This window comes from Rhamphochromis longiceps, linkage group LG4 (genome assembly GCF_057381845.1).
Source record: "Rhamphochromis longiceps isolate RC_006_pf linkage group LG4, R_longiceps_female_GT1.1, whole genome shotgun sequence".
In the NCBI taxonomy this organism is placed as follows: domain Eukaryota; kingdom Metazoa; phylum Chordata; class Actinopteri; order Cichliformes; family Cichlidae; genus Rhamphochromis; species Rhamphochromis longiceps.
Genome location: NC_140560.1, coordinates 24,238,835 through 24,255,877, shown reverse-complemented (window position 1 = coordinate 24,255,877; position 17,043 = coordinate 24,238,835). Strand labels below are relative to the sequence as shown.

The window sequence follows — 17,043 nt, the reverse complement described above, 5'->3', positions numbered from 1 at the left end:
TCAAAGCATTGTGAACTTTATTTTTTCTGTACTTTACATAAAAGTTTTTTTTTCTGGGCCCTAGCTTTATTAGAGCTGTACAGTATCTCTTCTATATAGCACATTGATGCATTAATGTATGCTCTACAGCTGTTTATGTACATGTGGACTGTGGTTGAGGATTAAAATCAATTTCTCTCTCATAATGCAACATGACAGATCAGAATAAATCAGTTTTCACAGTTTGAACAGTTCAGTTCGATCTTCTATGATAATTCTGAGACTTTTACTTTCCACTGTTGACACACCTCCAGCCCACCACAGCAAACTTTATTTTGATGTTTATCCTGCCAGGACTGGCAGCGCTGAGGAAGCGGAGAAGCCCAAGCATGAAAACACAACTGATGCATACAGAACTGAAAGATTAATAACAGGATTGTTTAACCCTGAATAAAACTTTAGACTGCACCTGAAGTCTTTGTGGATACAATAACTTATTTGTGCGCATGTGGATGCTGTTATCACCGTTATGTTTCTCTTCTGATAAAGAATAGAAAACTAACATTGACATAAGAAATTACAAGTGTTTGCTATCATCATTGCTTCTATGGATGCTCGACAGAGGTCTCTTGTTCCAGGATCCACTTTGGCAGAGGTACAAAGTGCATAATCCTCTTGGTTTTTGATACAGGGCTGGGTAGGTAGGTCTGTAATACTCCATCCAGAACTACAGTTGTCCAAATCCCAGTATTCCTCTTTCCGTTGTCCTCCTACTTGTCTTCTGACACACTGATGGAGGCTCTCAGTTCATGGAAGATCTTTTACCTTGAAAAGGAAGCAAAAAAAAAGAAAAGAAAAAAAAAAGAACTTAAGACAACAAGAAAAACAGCCAAATTGAAAAGATAAGGAGCAGACACCTGATACATCCCTAAACTGGCTAAATGCACTGTGTTCTTATGCGACAGCCACAAACCAGATAACAAAGTATTAAAAAAGTATATTAAAAAAGTTTACTGTTTGTGAACAACAGCACGAGAAAAGGTTCAGTGAGAGATGAACATAAATCAGTAACCAGTCCTACCTGGTTTGTGGCTGTCAGGACGAACTAAATAATTTCCTTAATTTGGAGAAGAAGCCAACTTGTTGATTCAACTCTGCCTTGTTGTCATGTTTTCTTTGCCCTGCCTCAGACCGCCTACCACTGCTGCCCCCACCTGGACAGAGATTGATACTCCATCAGCCAGGTTTATCAACTAGGCAGAAATTCCTTTCTCAATCTTATTTCAGTGGACCAGAAGTACACAGCAAAAACCACAGAAGAAGGTAGAAGTAGGTAATGAAAAAAGCAGGAAACCAGATGAAGCTGTGTACCTGTGGTGGTGGCAGTGACACCATTTACTGTCCCCTCTATGTCCGTCTCATCCTCAGCGTAGCTCATCAACAGAGCTCTTTGCCTATCTGTGAGATTCCTATACAGGAAAACAAGGTTTTAGCTTTATTGTGATTTAATACATTTTTAAATTACACTGCAAGGATGTCAGTGCAGTCTTACTTGGGTATTTTAATTTTGACGTGGATGTAGTGATCTCCAAAGCCATAGCCACTGACTCGAGCAATTCCCTTCCCTGACAGGCGGATCCTCTGGTCTGTCTGGATGCCTGTAGGGATCTAAAGACAAATCCAGTCAATTGTTACACTGAATGTGTTTGAAATGTTGCCCAAAGTTGTTGTTATTCGGGTAACAAGACTTTCTACTTACAGATAAATTCAGAGTTTCATATAGGCCCTGTGTTCTCGCTGTGCCGCCCAGGATGGCTTGCGCTACGGATACGTAAAGGTCAGAGTGGATGTCTGCGCCGTCCCTCCTGAATATGGGACTTTTTTGGACCTGGTCACAATCACACGGCAATCCCATTAAAGAGGCTCAGAAGGAAACCCTTCTGGAAGGTCTGGCTATGAGATTAGCATTAAATAGCAGCAACTGATGCGCAACAAATACCCACCTTAAATGTGATGAAGATCTCCTTCTTTCCAACCGGCATTCTCACGGTCTGACCATCCTCCACTCCTGCAGGGCATAATATGTAGTATCAATTAAAACGACTTTTAACTTGAACAGTGGAACGATCCATCTCAAAGAATAATCCCATTAAGATCAACACCAGCAGGCTTTAAAAGGTACAAGGAGGAGATGTCGCTTACATTTATACTTTAAATTTTTAAGATTAAATGTCTATTTTGTTTTTCTAGACTAAACACCTCAATACAGAGATAAACTATCCTCCAGTCCACAACTATTTAATTATACATTTAGGACAGAGCTAATTAACTTTCTGGCACAAGACCATTTTCAATTTAATATGCATAACTATACGGACAAAAAAGGAGCCAAAATAACCCTGATTACATTACTCGAGTCACATTATGTATTTAACTAGTTAAGAGTAATTTTATCTTTGCATTCTTTCAAATTCTGAGTGATTAAACTATCTTTTACTCAATGTTCATCAGTGAAGCTGCCCTTTTAGGCAATGTTTCAATAACTTTGTGAAACAGCCTATAGCAAAGCTTGCTTTGGCACATGGTCCTGCTCATTAAAAATGAATGCAAACATATCCTTGAGGTATTTGCAGCGTGTAAACAGTAGTCAGATAAACAGACTTGAGTGTGACTGACCTGCAGGCACAGGAACCATCACCGTCTTCTTCTGTTTGGTTTGTCCCGTGCCACGACAAGAGTTGCAGGGGGTGGAAATGACCGTGCCTTTGCCACCGCAGCGCCGACATGTGGAACGCATCACAAATGGGCCAGTATTTACTGTTTCCTATAGCGGGGAAAATTAATGTTTAATAACACACTTGGAAAAAAAAAGAGATAGAAACGAGATGATTGTTGGAGCTCTTACCATGCCAGAACCATTGCAGTTGTGGCAGTGTTGCACCTTAGTGCCTGGCTCGTGGCCTTTACCATCACAGCGCTGGCAGGCTGTTTCGATGTTAACTGACATCTCTTTGTTGACTCCCTTTGCTGCCTGAGTAAATGTCAGCTCCATAATGTACTATGAGAGGGAGGCAAAACAAACAAATAAAACATGTAAGAAGAGGACATTCTGATTGATAAAATAAACTGTTTCAATTAGAATCAGCTAAGGAATCGCTCGTCTTCACTTCACCCTATTTCACAATATCCCTCTAACCTCCTGTGGCTGATCAAATATGGCGCCGAAGTCTCCAAAGCCGCGGCCTCCAGAGAATTCTCCAAAGATTTTGCGGAAGAGCTCCTCTGGATCCACATTGCTGGCATGTCCACTCCAGTAATGCTGTCCTCTACCCGCCTGACCTGCATCAAAGCCCGCTGTGCCATATGTATCATACTGCTTCCTCTTCACTTCATCACTAAGAACCTATGAAGAACAAAGTAAGGTAATAATGGTAAAACCTGGAGATGTTTCATAGGTTTCAATGAGCAAAGCAAATCTAGAGTAGAATTAATGCCCAAAACCAAACCTCATAAGCTTCAGCCAGCTGAGCAAATTTTTCCTTGGCTTGTGGGTCATCTTTGTTGGTGTCAGGGTGATACTTTTTAGCCATCTGAGGGACAGCAAACATGAACACACCGTCAGCTACTGCAAACACTACTGTGCTCAGTTCAAGCTGCATCTCAGGCAGGAACAGACCTGGTAGTAGGCTTTCTTGATCTCCTTCTGCGTTGCTGTGCGAGGTACCCCAAGAACCTGGTAAAAGTCCTGTTTGCTGCTGGCAGGGGCACTTGTGTGAAAGGACTGAGTGTAGACAGCGTTTGGTGGTTTGAGGCCTGGAACTGTTCAGCAGGGTGAAAGGTGTGAGTACAGTTTCAAGACATTTAAAGAGAAATGCAGACAAGTAAAAAGACACCAGATGGAGGACAGCTTTAATGTAAAACTTGGATGCATCTACAACCAAATAACACTAGAGTGTGGATCTGAGAATGTGTGGTTGTTTGTCTCTCCGTTAGCTCTGTGATGGACTGACAATCTGTCCAGGGTGTAGCCTATATCAGCTGGGATAGGCTGTAGCCCCACTGTGATCCTAAGAGGTATGTATGGATAAATGAGATGTCTCTCCAAATGCAGTGGTGCATTTTTAACTAAAAAGTTAAAGTTGTGGCTCATCTGTCCACAAATCCACTGTACAAGAAGTATTGTGGATCATGTTAGATGGTTTCCTCTGTGGGATTATTCCAATAACACAATTCTTGAAAAATAAGATGTGGAATAAAAATGTAAGTAAGCTGTGGATATTTCTGTAGGTGTTTGTGTAACTGTGTCACTAATTAGTGTGTTTAACATTGTTTTCTGCGGTTAGTTAGCGAGTGTAGGTGACAAATAATGCTAAAAGACATGAATGGAAAGCATCCTTAGACTAACCCTAACTGACAGAAGATTCTAGAAACAACACAGATCCCTAAAGCCCCCTCCAAATGTGGAGCATGTGAATTAGTCAAACTGACAGGTCTAATGTTAGTGTTAAGTTACTGACCAGGCCAAAATCTACAGTCTGACAGCAAAATGTAACACCGGCATCGGTCTCCTGCAAACTGAACTTAATGGCTGCAAAGTATGCAAGACTGACTGCATCACATTTGATCAACTTTGAGAGTGCATCATAAAAATGCGCCGGTCTCCAAGCTCGTCTTTTCTTCAGTGTTTGCTTGAGCCGTCATGAGGGCACTTTTATTTAGCTGTCTTACCCTGCGTCATTCGAGTGAACTTCAAAACAATTAGCCTAGAATAGCCTAGCCTAGCCTAGCCTAGCCTAGCTAAGGCTACTACCATATGGCTAACACAGCTCTTACCTGACAGCCCTCTCAATGTCACCGCTTTCCCCACTCCGCCACACACCAGGCTCCCATCGCGCCACAGTTTTTCGGCCCGCAGTGTAGAGAAACTCCGGACTTCTCCATGCCCAGAGCACACAATAGCACTGACAGCTCTCCGCTGTCCTGAAGACACGGCGACTGTAATCCAACGTGAGGAGCAACGAGCAGCCGAGGACGCCATCATTGCTACACTGGCCGCCGCTCCAGACGCTCTGCGCATGTTCGGAAAACAGTGGGCGTCTCCCACTAAACCCCCCCCCCCCCCAAAGATATTCTGTTTAATCCGAGATGTCACTCTCTCAAGAAAATATGAGCTTTGAAAATTTAACTTAAATCACCTTTTCTTTTTTTAAATAAATTCTGCTTAAGAAGTCACATCATATAAATCACGACCGGCTAAAATTATTCAATTTCCCCTGACTTTCCTCTGTATATCGAACATAACAAGTGACAAACGAAAGAGGATGCACACCTTTTGCAACACGGCGTAGCGCGTGAAGACAGCAACAATCCAGAAACAAATCTCCCGCCCTGTCGGACAGCTCCGTGGAGCAAAGCGAGCGAACACTTAAGCGGCAAGGCTGAACTGTCAGCTGTAGAAGGAACCCTCCTTTGCCGAGTACCAGCCACCTCGACACAGACACCCGGAAGGCACGAAAGTCAGTTTGAGAGGGCAGCATGAATCGCTTTAAGACCTCCAAATTCAAAAACACCACTCCGAAAATTGCCAAGAAAGATGTGAGTAGCTTGCGAGCAACAGAATAGGTGCAGATTTGCTAGCTAGCGTTAGCGTTGGTAATTAGCTCTGTGGTGTGCTCTTTTGTGGGGAACGCCTGCGTGTTTGCAAGGGATGTTGAACTTCCTGCATCTGGAAATCTGCACAGCATTCAGAGCAGGAGATGCAAGTGTTCTGTGGGCTCTTAGTGAAGACTGAAATCATTGTGGTTGCACACTGCTGTCAGCCGTGATAGGATGCTGTGGTGATGCACATCACCATACTTGTGTTAAAATAGCTTATTAGCTCTTTGCTGCAGTATTATATGGTTTTGATTGCTCCGATTTTCAGCCAATGGGAAAAAATATAAAATTTCCCCACTGGGAAAGGAAAATAATAATAATAATATAACTACCATATAACTACCACAGTTGCCTCTTTTTCAGTGATAGTAGTCCTGCAGATTGCAATTGTTGACATGTCTGGACTGGACTGCAGTGTCTTGCATACAAATCTGGACCAATTCTTTCTCAACTTTAAACGCCTAAAGCTCTGCTTTGTGAGGTGTATATTATAATGTAATCCCCAGCTTTTTTTTAATTTTATTTTATTTTTAAAGCCGAGGCAATCCTTGGCATGCACAGAAACAGTGGTATCTCTACAAATCTGTGCCCGGGGTTTAAGACAGCAGGTGGTGCTTTGCTCTTGTGAATGTTAAACTAGCCCTTTGCACCGGAGAGCAGATTTAATGTGAAGTCATGTGTCTGTGTGCTGACATTTTATACTCAGTGCAGGGGTGAAATGTTGGTCAAGAGGAGATGCAGGATTATGTGGCTAGAATGAGAAAAGAAAGCAATTTTATGTCAAAGCTACTTCAAATCATAGGCCTGCAGAGGAATTTAAAAAAGGTAGTGAAAGAAAGTGACCAGTGAACATAAAGTTGTCTTTCAGATGATATAACTAGAAGTTTTATAGACTCAGTTATTGTAATAATCAGCATTATATGTGGTTTAGATTGAGGAATTTAAGTTAAGTCATATGTTGTGATTTTGTTTGGGATTGAAACGGCCTCTAGTGTGATGTATTTGCATTTGTTGTCTACCTCGCTTTTGACACAAACATGTCTAGTTTTGTTGCAATAAATGCAAAGAGTGCTTTGAAATGAATGAACAGAGCAGCAATACATCTCTTCTGCAAGGCTGTCGGAGCTGTCAAAGTGCCCTTTAGCGGCTGAATGACCATCAGGATTGCTCTTAGTTTCCTGAATAGCAGCGCAGCAGTACTTACTGGAGCATGCTGTACAGACACACTTTCCTCTAGCTGCTCTTGCCTTGTTAATGTTATGAAAGAGTTTTAAGAGTTCTCTGCTGTGCAAAGCAGGGAGGACTTCCACTTCCTTCCCACTCATGCGTGCATGTGTGTGTGCTCTCTGTCAGATCCTTCCTGTTTATTGCAGCGTTTGCTTTCTTTTTCTTTTTTTTTTATGGTTGTGACAGTGTGTGGCTTAATATTATGAAACAAAGAGGAGATGGTTGTTTGTGGTCTTTTTTGCATTGACTTATGCTTGCGCATTATTAAACCCATGTGTTTCCACTAGGAGTGGATCAACAATGTCCATGCTGGCTCCTTTGCCTCCCAGGGCAACCACATCAAAGCAAGTTCCAAGCTGGTGGCTTTCAATACTGAGCAGGCTGGTAAGACTATAAAGGTTTGGCAGAACAGTAACATTCCCTTATACTGTGCTGTGAAAAGGTATTTGCCCCCTTCCTGATGTCTTTGTAAGGTTTTCCAACCTGGGTTGATTACTGAAACTGAACTCAGCTTTTCAAAAATGTGGTTAATTATAGTTAAATCAGGAGTTAACAAGGGTGGGGTGTTACTTTTCAAATAGGGCCAGATAGGTTTGGATCGATTGTTTTTTCCGCTTCTTAAATAAAATCATCACGTTAAAAATACATTTGAATTTACTCAGGCTTATCTTTGTCAGATAGAAGTATCCACTTTTTACAGTATGAGTCATGTTTATACTGCTGTTACCCAAGTTCAGAATATCAAGATAACATAACCTAAAAATCAAACACAGTTAGAAGGAACATTTTGAATTTTTGAAAGGATAATTCCTGACATTTCCTGTCTGCTGTACGTGTCCACAGGTGGAGGCATGCTGGGCCTGTCTTCAGTCCAACCAGGCTCAGACGGCCAGCGGGCTGTCACCCAGATTTCCTGCCATTCTGGTAGTTTTTTTTTTTTTTTAATCCTTTTGATTGCCTCTTAAACTCTTTAAAAACAGAAATCACATGAGAAATCTACATGATGTTTCTCAGAAGTGAAAGTAGACACATGACCTGGTTCTAATATCTTATGCTAATGTCTATTAATTAATTTTCCTTCTCTCCTGTCAGATCTTGTGACTGACATGGACTTCTCTCCTTTTGATGATAGTCTCCTGGCAACATGCTCAGTAGATGAAACGGTGAGCTGTTCAGTGTCCTACTTCTTTCTGACCTTGTTCGTTCAAATATACTCATAAGCCAACGTTCCATCGTCTCAGGCCTTGTTATTCCTGCCAGGATTTTGAATTGTTTTTCCTATTTAAACGTTTTGAAGACTCCTTTCTCTCAGCCACAGGTGCCCCAGCTTACTGGAATGTGCTGAGCGGGGTCCTGCGTCTTCATACTCAGCAGCTCGGTTTACCTCACAGACCCGTAAAGATATGCAACTTTTGCCGCACACACGAACCAAAGTGATCTGCAATGCCCCGCATCTGCAAAACACTTTCTCTCCTCTTATCTTTTGCCAGCACGTCATATTGTTTCACCAGCTTGGTTGTGCTGAGCAGGGAAAATGTCTGGGAAACGTGATCTCAATTGTGTGTTTTTCCTGACTTAACTAGACTTTATATAAACTCTTTTTCATAAATTTTCATGTAATCTGATATTGATGTTAGAAACATAACATGAGCCCAGACCCCAAATTATTCAACATTTAGAGAAATACATCATTTGACGGCCTGGTTGATGTTACACTTTGATATTTTAATTACATGCTGTTTTGATCTTCTTCACACAGTTTGTTCCCTTTGTGAGGCTAGACAACCACAGCTCCTGCAGTCTTATGGTTGCTTAGCCTAGCCATGACCGGTTGGTGAGGGGAGGGAGAGAGGACAAAAAACACACTGTAGAAGAGAGCCACACAATAATAATACTTAATGATTAAATGCAGAGTCATGTATAAACACATTTAGTGAGTGAGTGAAGAAGAAACCCTCAGTGCATTATGGGAATCCTCCCAGCAGCTTAGGCCTATTGTAGTGTAACTAAGGGAGGATTCAGAATCACCTGATCTAGCCGTATTGTTTGTTTTGCTAAGAGGAGGGAGAGGGGGAGAAAAGGGATGAAGGTTTGTTTTTTCCCTGAAATGGATACAGAGATGGCAGGAAGAGGGAGAAAGAGCCATTATCTTTATTTTTAGTCCTTTCGTGTGCGCAGGTGAAGCTGTGGCGTTTGTGTGATCTGGCGCAGGAGCAGTCCAGCAGTCCAGAGCTGACCCTGCGGCCAGGTCAGGGCAGGCTCGAGCTGGTGCTCTTCCACCCCACCTCCTCTGGCTTGCTGGCTGTTGGCACCACTAAGTCTGCTCAGATTTGGGACACCAACTGCCAGGAAGCACCGCTAGCAGGTAACTACAACCAGCAGCTGAGCACAGTTAAATTTTTTTATTTGAAACAAATCTCAAAATCTTTGTTCGTACATCATGTGCCGTGCTGTTTTTCACATGTAACATTTCAGTCTGTGTCAGTTAGTTGTCAGTAAATGTGCCGCATTTTGTTTCTGTGTGTAACAAAAGTTTATATATGGAGTGGAGTGAAGTGCTTGCCCTTTTTTTGTGTTGGAGACTCTCTCACTGACACTGCCTACGTTTTACAGCCCTGTGGCTCTGTCTAAGTGCTGGAGCAGCAGAGGTAATGTTTTGGTTTGCAATCCTGGCCCCAGTCTCCTTGGATTGGCCTCAGAATATAATCACTATCCTCTGGCCTCACCCCCCCCACCCCCCCCACCCCACACCCCACAAAAAAACAAAAAACAACCCCAACCCACACACATATACTGTGTCCCTCCTTCTCCACCCCCCCATGACAGCTGGCCTGGCTGCTGCTGCTCACTGCTGATCCAACCTGCCACCGTGTCTTTCATCGCCCTCATTTGTAGTTTTCTTTCCATGTGTGGTCAAGGAGCAAGATCTGAATGAGAAAATGTGCATCTAAGTGAGCGTGTGTTTGGGTTCTTGTGTTTATTTGTTTGTTTTTTCGCTCTTCACTTTTACTTTGTGTGGCACTGTCCTAACAAGAGCACCCTTCATTTTTTGGTGTGTGTCATGGTGAAATGATTCACACAAGCTATGCTGTGATCACTTATGGCACTTCAGCTTACACGTGCCATGCTTTGAATTTCTTACATATGCCTACACTGGTGAAAGGTGTAAACCACTCATACTTTTATTGTTGTGTTTTCTGAACACTGTGTGCTTGATTTATGGCCTCATCTCTTCCCTGCATTTTCATGAAGTGACCTCTTTACATTGATGTGTGTGTTTTGTTTTCTTTTTTGTCTTGTCTGTGTTTGTGCTGTCAGTCTGTCCTCGCTTCCCTCTTTCTTTCCAAACCATTTTAACTTTCTTTGTCATTGTTTTGTCACTGTCTAACATTAACATTATTTCCAGTTTCTACCACTTTAAAAGATCCATTGCATGTTTGCAGTTCTAGAGCAGCACGGTGACCAGGTGCAGAGTCTCGGCTGGAAACTCGATGGATCTCTTTTGGCTTCCTCCTGCAAGGTGAGGACAGCTCAACCTGAACAGGATGTTAAGTCTTAGTCAAAACTAAGCCAAAATGCACAAGCACTGTGTAAAAAAAAAAAAAAAAAAACTAAGGAAACCTCACGATTCAGCAGTTTGTAGAACCAGCTGTAGCAGCAATAACTTGAAGTACTTGTTTTTCTTTATCAGTCCCTCACATCATTGTGGAGGAATTTGGCCCACTCAGTTCATTGAGGTTTTATGGGCATTCTCTTATGCACAGCTCTCTTAAGGTAACACCATAGCATTTCAGTCGGGCTGGGGTCTGGACTTTGGCTAGGCCATTGTAACACCTTGGGTCTTTCACCTTGGATCATTGTCCTGTTGCATGATAGAAATTTGGTCAAGCTTCAGCTGTCAGACAGATGGGCTCACATTTGAGTAAGAATACTTTGGTTTACAGAGGAGTCCATGGTTTACTCAATAACTGCAAAATGTCCAGGCCCTGTCACTTCTACACTAGCCCAAAGCATCACCTCTCCACCACTGTGCTTAAAAGTTGGTATCACATGTTCTTGCTGAAATGCCGTGCATGTTCTTTTTAGAGAAGAAAGACAACCCTCCCCATCCCTTTTACTGAACTTTACCATTTAGCATGCTAACTGAGGCCTGTAGAGTCTAAGATAGAGGTCTTGGGTTTTTTGCTGTTTGTCTGAACATTAAAGTCAGTTCACCCCAAGGTCAGTACAGTCTGAATTTACTGGGGCTTTCACTGCTGGTAAAATTGGCACCAATCATGAATGTTTTCCACTTGCGAATACTTTAGTTCACTGAACTGACTTCAGATTGTTTGGAAATGACTCTATAACCAGATTGATGAGCAACAAAAACAGCTTCTGTAAGTTCAGAGAAATTGATGTCCTCTTTGGACTGATCGAGCAAACTGACAAAAGTTCTGCTTTTATGGAGGTGCTCACACTTACTGATGATCAATTAATCAAGTACATTTGATTAGCAGCACGTGGCTGCTACTTACTCTCTTAATTCCTATGCAATCAGTAAAGATGTTTTCAGTTTTTCACATACTGCTTCTGCATTTTGACTTTGTTAAATATATAATAGTGTCACATTAAAATAATATATCGTGTGATGTAATTCATCTGGGGTTGTATTTACTAAATATTAAGACCCTTTTAGGGACAGATTATTTTCATTAAATCCTAATGCATTAAATCATAGACGTACTTTCTTTTTACTGTGACTGTACGTTACAGTGATTTAAAGTGAATGCTGTAACCCTCTAATATATGGACGGAGGGTTGATTGCTCTAGTTGCAGTTGTGGTTTGTGACCACTAGATGCAGTCAGTGTCTCACACTGAGTGCAGAAAGCCCCACTTTGAACATTGCTGCACTTTATCTGTTTATATGAGTTAATTTCAGAAAACTGTTAACACGGGTCAAACTTATAAAAAAGGGTGGGGGTCACATTACACATTAGATCAGAAACTGTTGAGCAGGTCTTTAGAGGGGAAAAGGGGATACATTTAGAAAACCAATTTTATAGCAAAAGATGTAATTTACCGTTTATTAATGTTTTTGGCATCATTATTAACATATTAAAACAGAAGGCCTGTGGAGATTTTCTTCATCAGACTGGAAACTTCAGTCTCTTGGCAATAAAGGCTCTAATAATGGAAACAAGCTGCGTACAAAGGATAAATATATCAAGGCCTTTGTTTTGTCTTGCCCCCACCTGACCCCTGAGCCCCAAACCCAATAAGAAGAATTAGAATCTGGTGAACAGTGCTTGTTTGACATCTCCACTGGGTATGTGGTTTATAGGAAAAGCATGAAATAAACTAAATTAATTGCTCAAGAAAGGAAGTCTGGAAAGCTGTGTCTTTATGGCCAAAGGGTTTTCTGTTTGGGTGTTAATAATTTAGGCAAAGAAAGAAGAAGAAAGGATGTGGTTTAAATCTGTTTAGGAATAGAAGTTTATAAGTTTAGAGGGAATTATTTGATGAGTATATTTTGAATATAGAAAGAGCCCAGGGATCATTTTTTAAATATTATTCTGTTGTACACTGTTTTAACTGTCACATTATGCACTAGAGTAAACTTTACTAAAAGCTCAAATTAAGTGATTGATATGAAAATATGACAAATACTTAATGAGCTTACTTGAGCTTGAGACCAAATAAACTTTGACACAGAAATATGCCACATGCATGTAATTAGCAGGTAACATTGTTGGCCCAGGCTCCCTTTGTTTGTCTTTGCTCTGACAAGTAACAAATTAATCCAGCAGTCATGGATTGTGTCCAAATGATGACATTAAGTTGACAGGATAATAGCCTTCACCGGAGCTAACAAGCCTTTCTGTCCAAAGTGAGACTTAGACGGAAAGAACCAGGCACCTCAGAAACAAGTGTGCAGAGGTGTGGCGGTGGGGTGGGGTGCAAGATCAGAGGCTGTGAGGCCTCTGAGGTTCTTGCCCCATTGGGCTCTGGTGTCATTTAACCAAAAGGCCCCTTTCAGTCTCCCCAATCTAGCTTATTAAAGCAAATAGGGCCTGCCAACATGTGGGTCCAATCTCTCCAGCCCTCCTGTAGGGTAAACACTGCGCACAGGGCTGGGTTGGGGGAAGATGAAGGGGAGACCACCACCCTGAGGAGCAAGAATCATGACAGGCCTCATTTGAACCTGGAGAGATGTGTATTTATGACACACTGTGGAGAAAGGCAGCATTCAGTGCAATGAAACCCACAGGTAGTGTGAGCAGGGATGGAGGTAGGCCCTTGTTTATCTGAATGATGGACGGGCCTGGGTGGTATGCTGTCTGGAAGTGAGGTGTCTGTGGGTTTATGCCCCACGGTTCACCTTGAATTTTGAATTTTATCTGTGCTCTGTCTCCCACAGAGCACAGAATCACTGGTTAAAAGGTTGTGTGATCCCAAACTGCCAGTCACAGTTACACTACACTAGTAACCATGGGAAACAACAAGCTGGCAGGACAGTGTGTTTGATGAGTGAAGTTGGAGTGAGAGAGCAGCCCTCGCCGAAGATTCCCAGCATCTGTGTGTGTGTTTGCACACATGTGAAAGTTGTGTGCAACACACAAGTGGCGAAAACTCATTAACAGCAGCTTGAGAATGAGGCTCCATCACTTTGATTATACAGCAGCTTTCTCAGCACACACACACACAAACACACTCATAAACACACACAAGGCTATCTGGCCACTCTGCATTTATGAGTTTAGGTAAAGTTTATATGTGTTGTTGTTGTCATAGGCTTAACAAGGTGTGTGTGTGTTCGCGTTTGCTTGCTGGAGAACATCTGTATGTGAGAAACCTCTCATTTGTGTATTTGCACAAGCTGGTGTCCTCTTCCATATCTTATGTGAGAGAGTCGGCATGTATGTGTTTGCATTGAAGGTTTAAGGTTTGCATTGAAGGTTTCAGCATTCACAACATAATTCAAATAAATCATGGACATAATTGTTAGGGGCAGCACCAGCTTACTATCTCCCAAAATAAGCTCCACAAATAAATCTTTACCACTTAGAGATAGTTTAGAGCTCATAGATTGGTTTTAGACCAAATCTGGCATTTTGGCAGCAGGTGGGCTGTGGCCCATGTGGGTGTGTTTGTGTGTATGTCTGCCTTCTGAGTCTTTGGCTTAGCCCCAGGTCACAGCGGCCTGAAGACACAGCTTTGGGCCATCATACTCGTGGGTGGGCTTCACTCACACACGAGTGGAGAGGCAGAGAAAGAAGCAGAACGTTAGTTATTACCCTTGTTTACTACTCAAGTTAAAAAAATCGGAAAAATGTAGCTCTTTATTTATATTCTGTTGCACAGAGCTCATCTTTTTGTGACTTTAACTGCATCACAGTTAGCATAGTATATCTTTAAAAGTGCCGATGGTTTTGCCTTTAGAGTATTGCCTGCTGTCAGCTCCTCACGTTAGGCCGTTGCGGTGATCACGGTTGTGCTGCAGACACACATTCACAGTCACAGTTTGATCCCATTAAGCCCCCATTTCCTTCCAATCACATAGGAGCCACTGTGATTGGCTGCTTTGATTGATGCCTAATGCATGTTTGGGCTGGCCGGGGTCACGGCACGGGAGGCCACGGCGAGGTCACTGGGTTGCATTTGCTAACAATGAATCAGTGAGATCACGCTGATGAATAAGGGCACTTTGGAGAGCTTGTGTTGCTCTTTCTTAATTTTACTATAGATATATAGACTTTTTTTAAAAATACTTAAAAAAAAGCCCCTTTCCATTGAGCTTTTTTCCACAGAAGGAAAAAGAGGAAATTACAACACAGACATAATTTTTTTGGTTTTTAAAAAGTCCCAGTTTAAATTGGCCCTCTTAATATTTGTGTCATGTATCAAAAATAATAAAAATTTCTAATATTGCTAATTGACTTACTAAGTCTCTCTTTCTTTAATGCTTGGATAGGATAAGATGATCCGCGTGTTTGATCCCCGAGCCCAGCTGGCACCTGTTCAGGTAAGTCTCCAGTAAAAAGTCATCACAATGCTGCCAAAGGAACAACTGCAGCTGCTCTCTGGGCATTGTAACACTTGTAACTGTGGTCCACTTCTTGCTTTTTTTTGTGGCGTGGGATTTTGTTTACAGTGTAGAAGAAATAGAAAATCATCTCTCTTCAAAGTACCTATTGGTAGAATAACCACCCTGTTCATTGTCACTGTGCTCTACTGCCATTTACTGTAATATAAGCCCCTTTACTTTCCCGCACTCCATCTAGTGACAAACATGTTAACAGTAACCAAGAATGCTCACCACTGGCCACTCACAGTAATTCATCTACTACTGATTTATGGAAGTGCTGCACACGATGTCATCGCTGCTCTTTAATTCCCACGGGTACCCATCCCAGCCCTCATCCCTCCTTTTTTTCCCCTTTCTCCTCCACTGGCAATCAGCTTTGAGCCAATTTTATCCACCAGCAATGAGGGAGTGGAGTGGTAGGGCATTTGTGTGCTAAGGGGATGAGGAAGAAAAGATGAAGTGGGGGAGGCATGAGTGAGTGTTGCGAGAGGCAGCTCAGTATAGTGCAAATAATCTCACACATTTCCACAGTGGACCTCCCAGGCTGATTTAATTACTGGGGTAGTATTGTGCCTGATGGTCTCTTGTTCACATTTGTAAATATAAAGAATCTTGCAAAAACACAACATGAAGCAGCAGCTTTAATATATTATATCACAGAAATACCTGGAAGGCACAGCAGGCTGTATGGAAGTGAAGCATATTTGTGGGTTCATGCACCTGCGAACATGTGAAGACATTTGTATCTGCTCACACTGCACAGTATGTACTCGCCCATGTGTTCTTTATTTGTTTTGAATCTTTCGAGACCTTTATGTAAGGGTTACAGTTTCAGAGGTATGTCTCTGAAGTCAGCGAGGCAGCAAAGGAAAGGGTATGCAGATGATTTTATTTGTGCCACACGTCTTACTGCCTGTATAATGGAGTGAATGGGTGTCTGTTTTCTGAGGTAACATGAGCTGATTCTCTCCAGTCTTTGAACCCAGTTGTTTACATCAGGTGTCTCAGTGTTGATGTCATTTTAGCACACTGCTGTTCTGCAGCCTGTTGGAATTTTCTGCACAGGAGGATTTTCTCCCCAGAAATCCAATGCAGACTTTAAGAAGATGTGTCCAGCAGTGCTATAAATTGCCTGAAAATATGATATTCCAGGCAACTTGGTGCAGCCAAAGGGTGTCATTAGTTTAGATTAAATCAGTGCTGGGTAGTCTGTCTGTCTCAAACAGTGTCTCCAGTAGGAGCCAGTGGTTCCTAGTGGCGGGGATATGCTGCACTAGGACATTTTAGGAATGGGGAGAACCAAATACGTGAAAAGGCAAGGTCTTTGGGTCAGTTTAAAAAAAATTTCCTAAACGAGTACTGCACAGATTTTGCACTTCACATCTATTCTTCCCAGTTCTGCTGCATCTGAATAATCCTGGAGATTCCATCATTTTTTATCCACATACATTTTTTGATTGAGTCTTAGCTCATTTGGTCGATGACCTGATGAGCTCAGTGGATGCAGTCGAGAGGCATCTATCAACAATCCGTTCATTCACAACAATAATTGCTGCTCCTCTCAGAGTATTGTTCAGAACTGAATCAAAGTTACTCACAATGATTACCTGATGTGTCTCTTTTGGGAGTAGGGGTTCAAAATCAAGATTATATTTGCCATTTCACGTTCACATTTTTCCATTTTCACTAGAATGTTTTTAAAGAGTAAGTTTAAAATGCATGGGTAGACTGGTGTCTTTTTTAATGTTTGAATGATTCGTAGATCAGTGTTAAGTGGTTTAACAAACTAAAAAGATTCTTCTGAAAATGGTCAAGTATAAGGCCTGGAATCAAAATAATTTAAAAAGCAGCTTATGGCATGAAAAACTTAAAAAAAAACAGGCAGAGCATTTGCTAAGACTAGAAACGACTGAGTATTATATGGCTAGAAAAAGGCTAAATTATGTCACATTCTCCCTGTGCCACATCTTCCATATTACTTCCTTTATTACAAGAGATAACAAATGCATTGTCAACACTTTTCTATCTAAGCAGTGCAGCTATTGTCAGAGATCTTTATTAATGTAGTAAGCAACCACAGTAGGAGACAGACTGAAGGTTTACTCTTGTTTT

The 17,043-nt window shown here is 41.8% G+C and overlaps 2 protein-coding genes across 4 annotated transcripts in view; one reads left to right on the top strand and one right to left on the bottom strand.

Annotated features, from left to right (window-relative positions):
• Positions 1 to 5,071, bottom strand: dnaja3a (DnaJ heat shock protein family (Hsp40) member A3a). Of its 2 annotated transcripts, XM_085403988.1 has the most exons (12): positions 4,813 to 5,071; positions 3,656 to 3,798; positions 3,486 to 3,569; positions 3,176 to 3,382; positions 2,885 to 3,037; positions 2,656 to 2,803; positions 1,983 to 2,047; positions 1,739 to 1,867; positions 1,532 to 1,647; positions 1,351 to 1,448; positions 1,061 to 1,193; positions 1 to 804 (listed from the first exon to the last, which is right to left on the bottom strand). In XM_085403988.1, the coding sequence occupies exons 1-11, from the start codon at positions 5,054 to 5,056 to the stop codon at positions 1,075 to 1,077; spliced, it is 1,506 nt and encodes a 501-aa protein (XP_085260114.1). In that variant the 5' UTR covers positions 5,057 to 5,071; the 3' UTR covers positions 1 to 804; positions 1,061 to 1,074. The 2 variants fall into 2 exon arrangements, with proteins under 2 accessions (XP_085260114.1, XP_085260115.1); XM_085403989.1 differs by lacking the exon at positions 1,061 to 1,193.
• Positions 4,035 to 17,043, top strand: part of coro7 (coronin 7) — a 105,570-nt gene continuing 92,561 nt past the window's right edge. Inside the window, exons 1-7 of one of the 2 annotated variants that reach the window (XM_085403984.1) lie at positions 4,035 to 4,053; positions 7,149 to 7,245; positions 7,705 to 7,785; positions 7,954 to 8,024; positions 9,040 to 9,226; positions 10,305 to 10,381; positions 14,818 to 14,868. In XM_085403984.1, the coding sequence (XP_085260110.1) occupies positions 7,713 to 7,785; positions 7,954 to 8,024; positions 9,040 to 9,226; positions 10,305 to 10,381; positions 14,818 to 14,868 (459 nt within the window). In that variant the 5' untranslated portion in view covers positions 4,035 to 4,053; positions 7,149 to 7,245; positions 7,705 to 7,712. Of the gene's footprint in view, positions 4,054 to 5,367; positions 5,575 to 7,148; positions 7,246 to 7,704; positions 7,786 to 7,953; positions 8,025 to 9,039; positions 9,227 to 10,304; positions 10,382 to 14,817; positions 14,869 to 17,043 lie in introns of those variants that run through there. The other variant, XM_085403983.1, reaches the window with a different exon arrangement.

Coding starts and splice junctions, on each gene's coding strand:
- dnaja3a (XM_085403988.1), bottom strand. CDS start 5,056: ATGCGCAGAGCGTCTGGAGCGGCGGCCAGTGTAGCAATGATGGCGTCC. Junction 3,383..3,485: donor AGCTGGCTGAAGCTTATGAG/GTTTGGTTTTGG, acceptor TGTTCTTCATAG/GTTCTTAGTGATGAAGTGAA. Junction 2,048..2,655: donor GATGGTTCCTGTGCCTGCAG/GTCAGTCACACT, acceptor TATGCCCTGCAG/GAGTGGAGGATGGTCAGACC.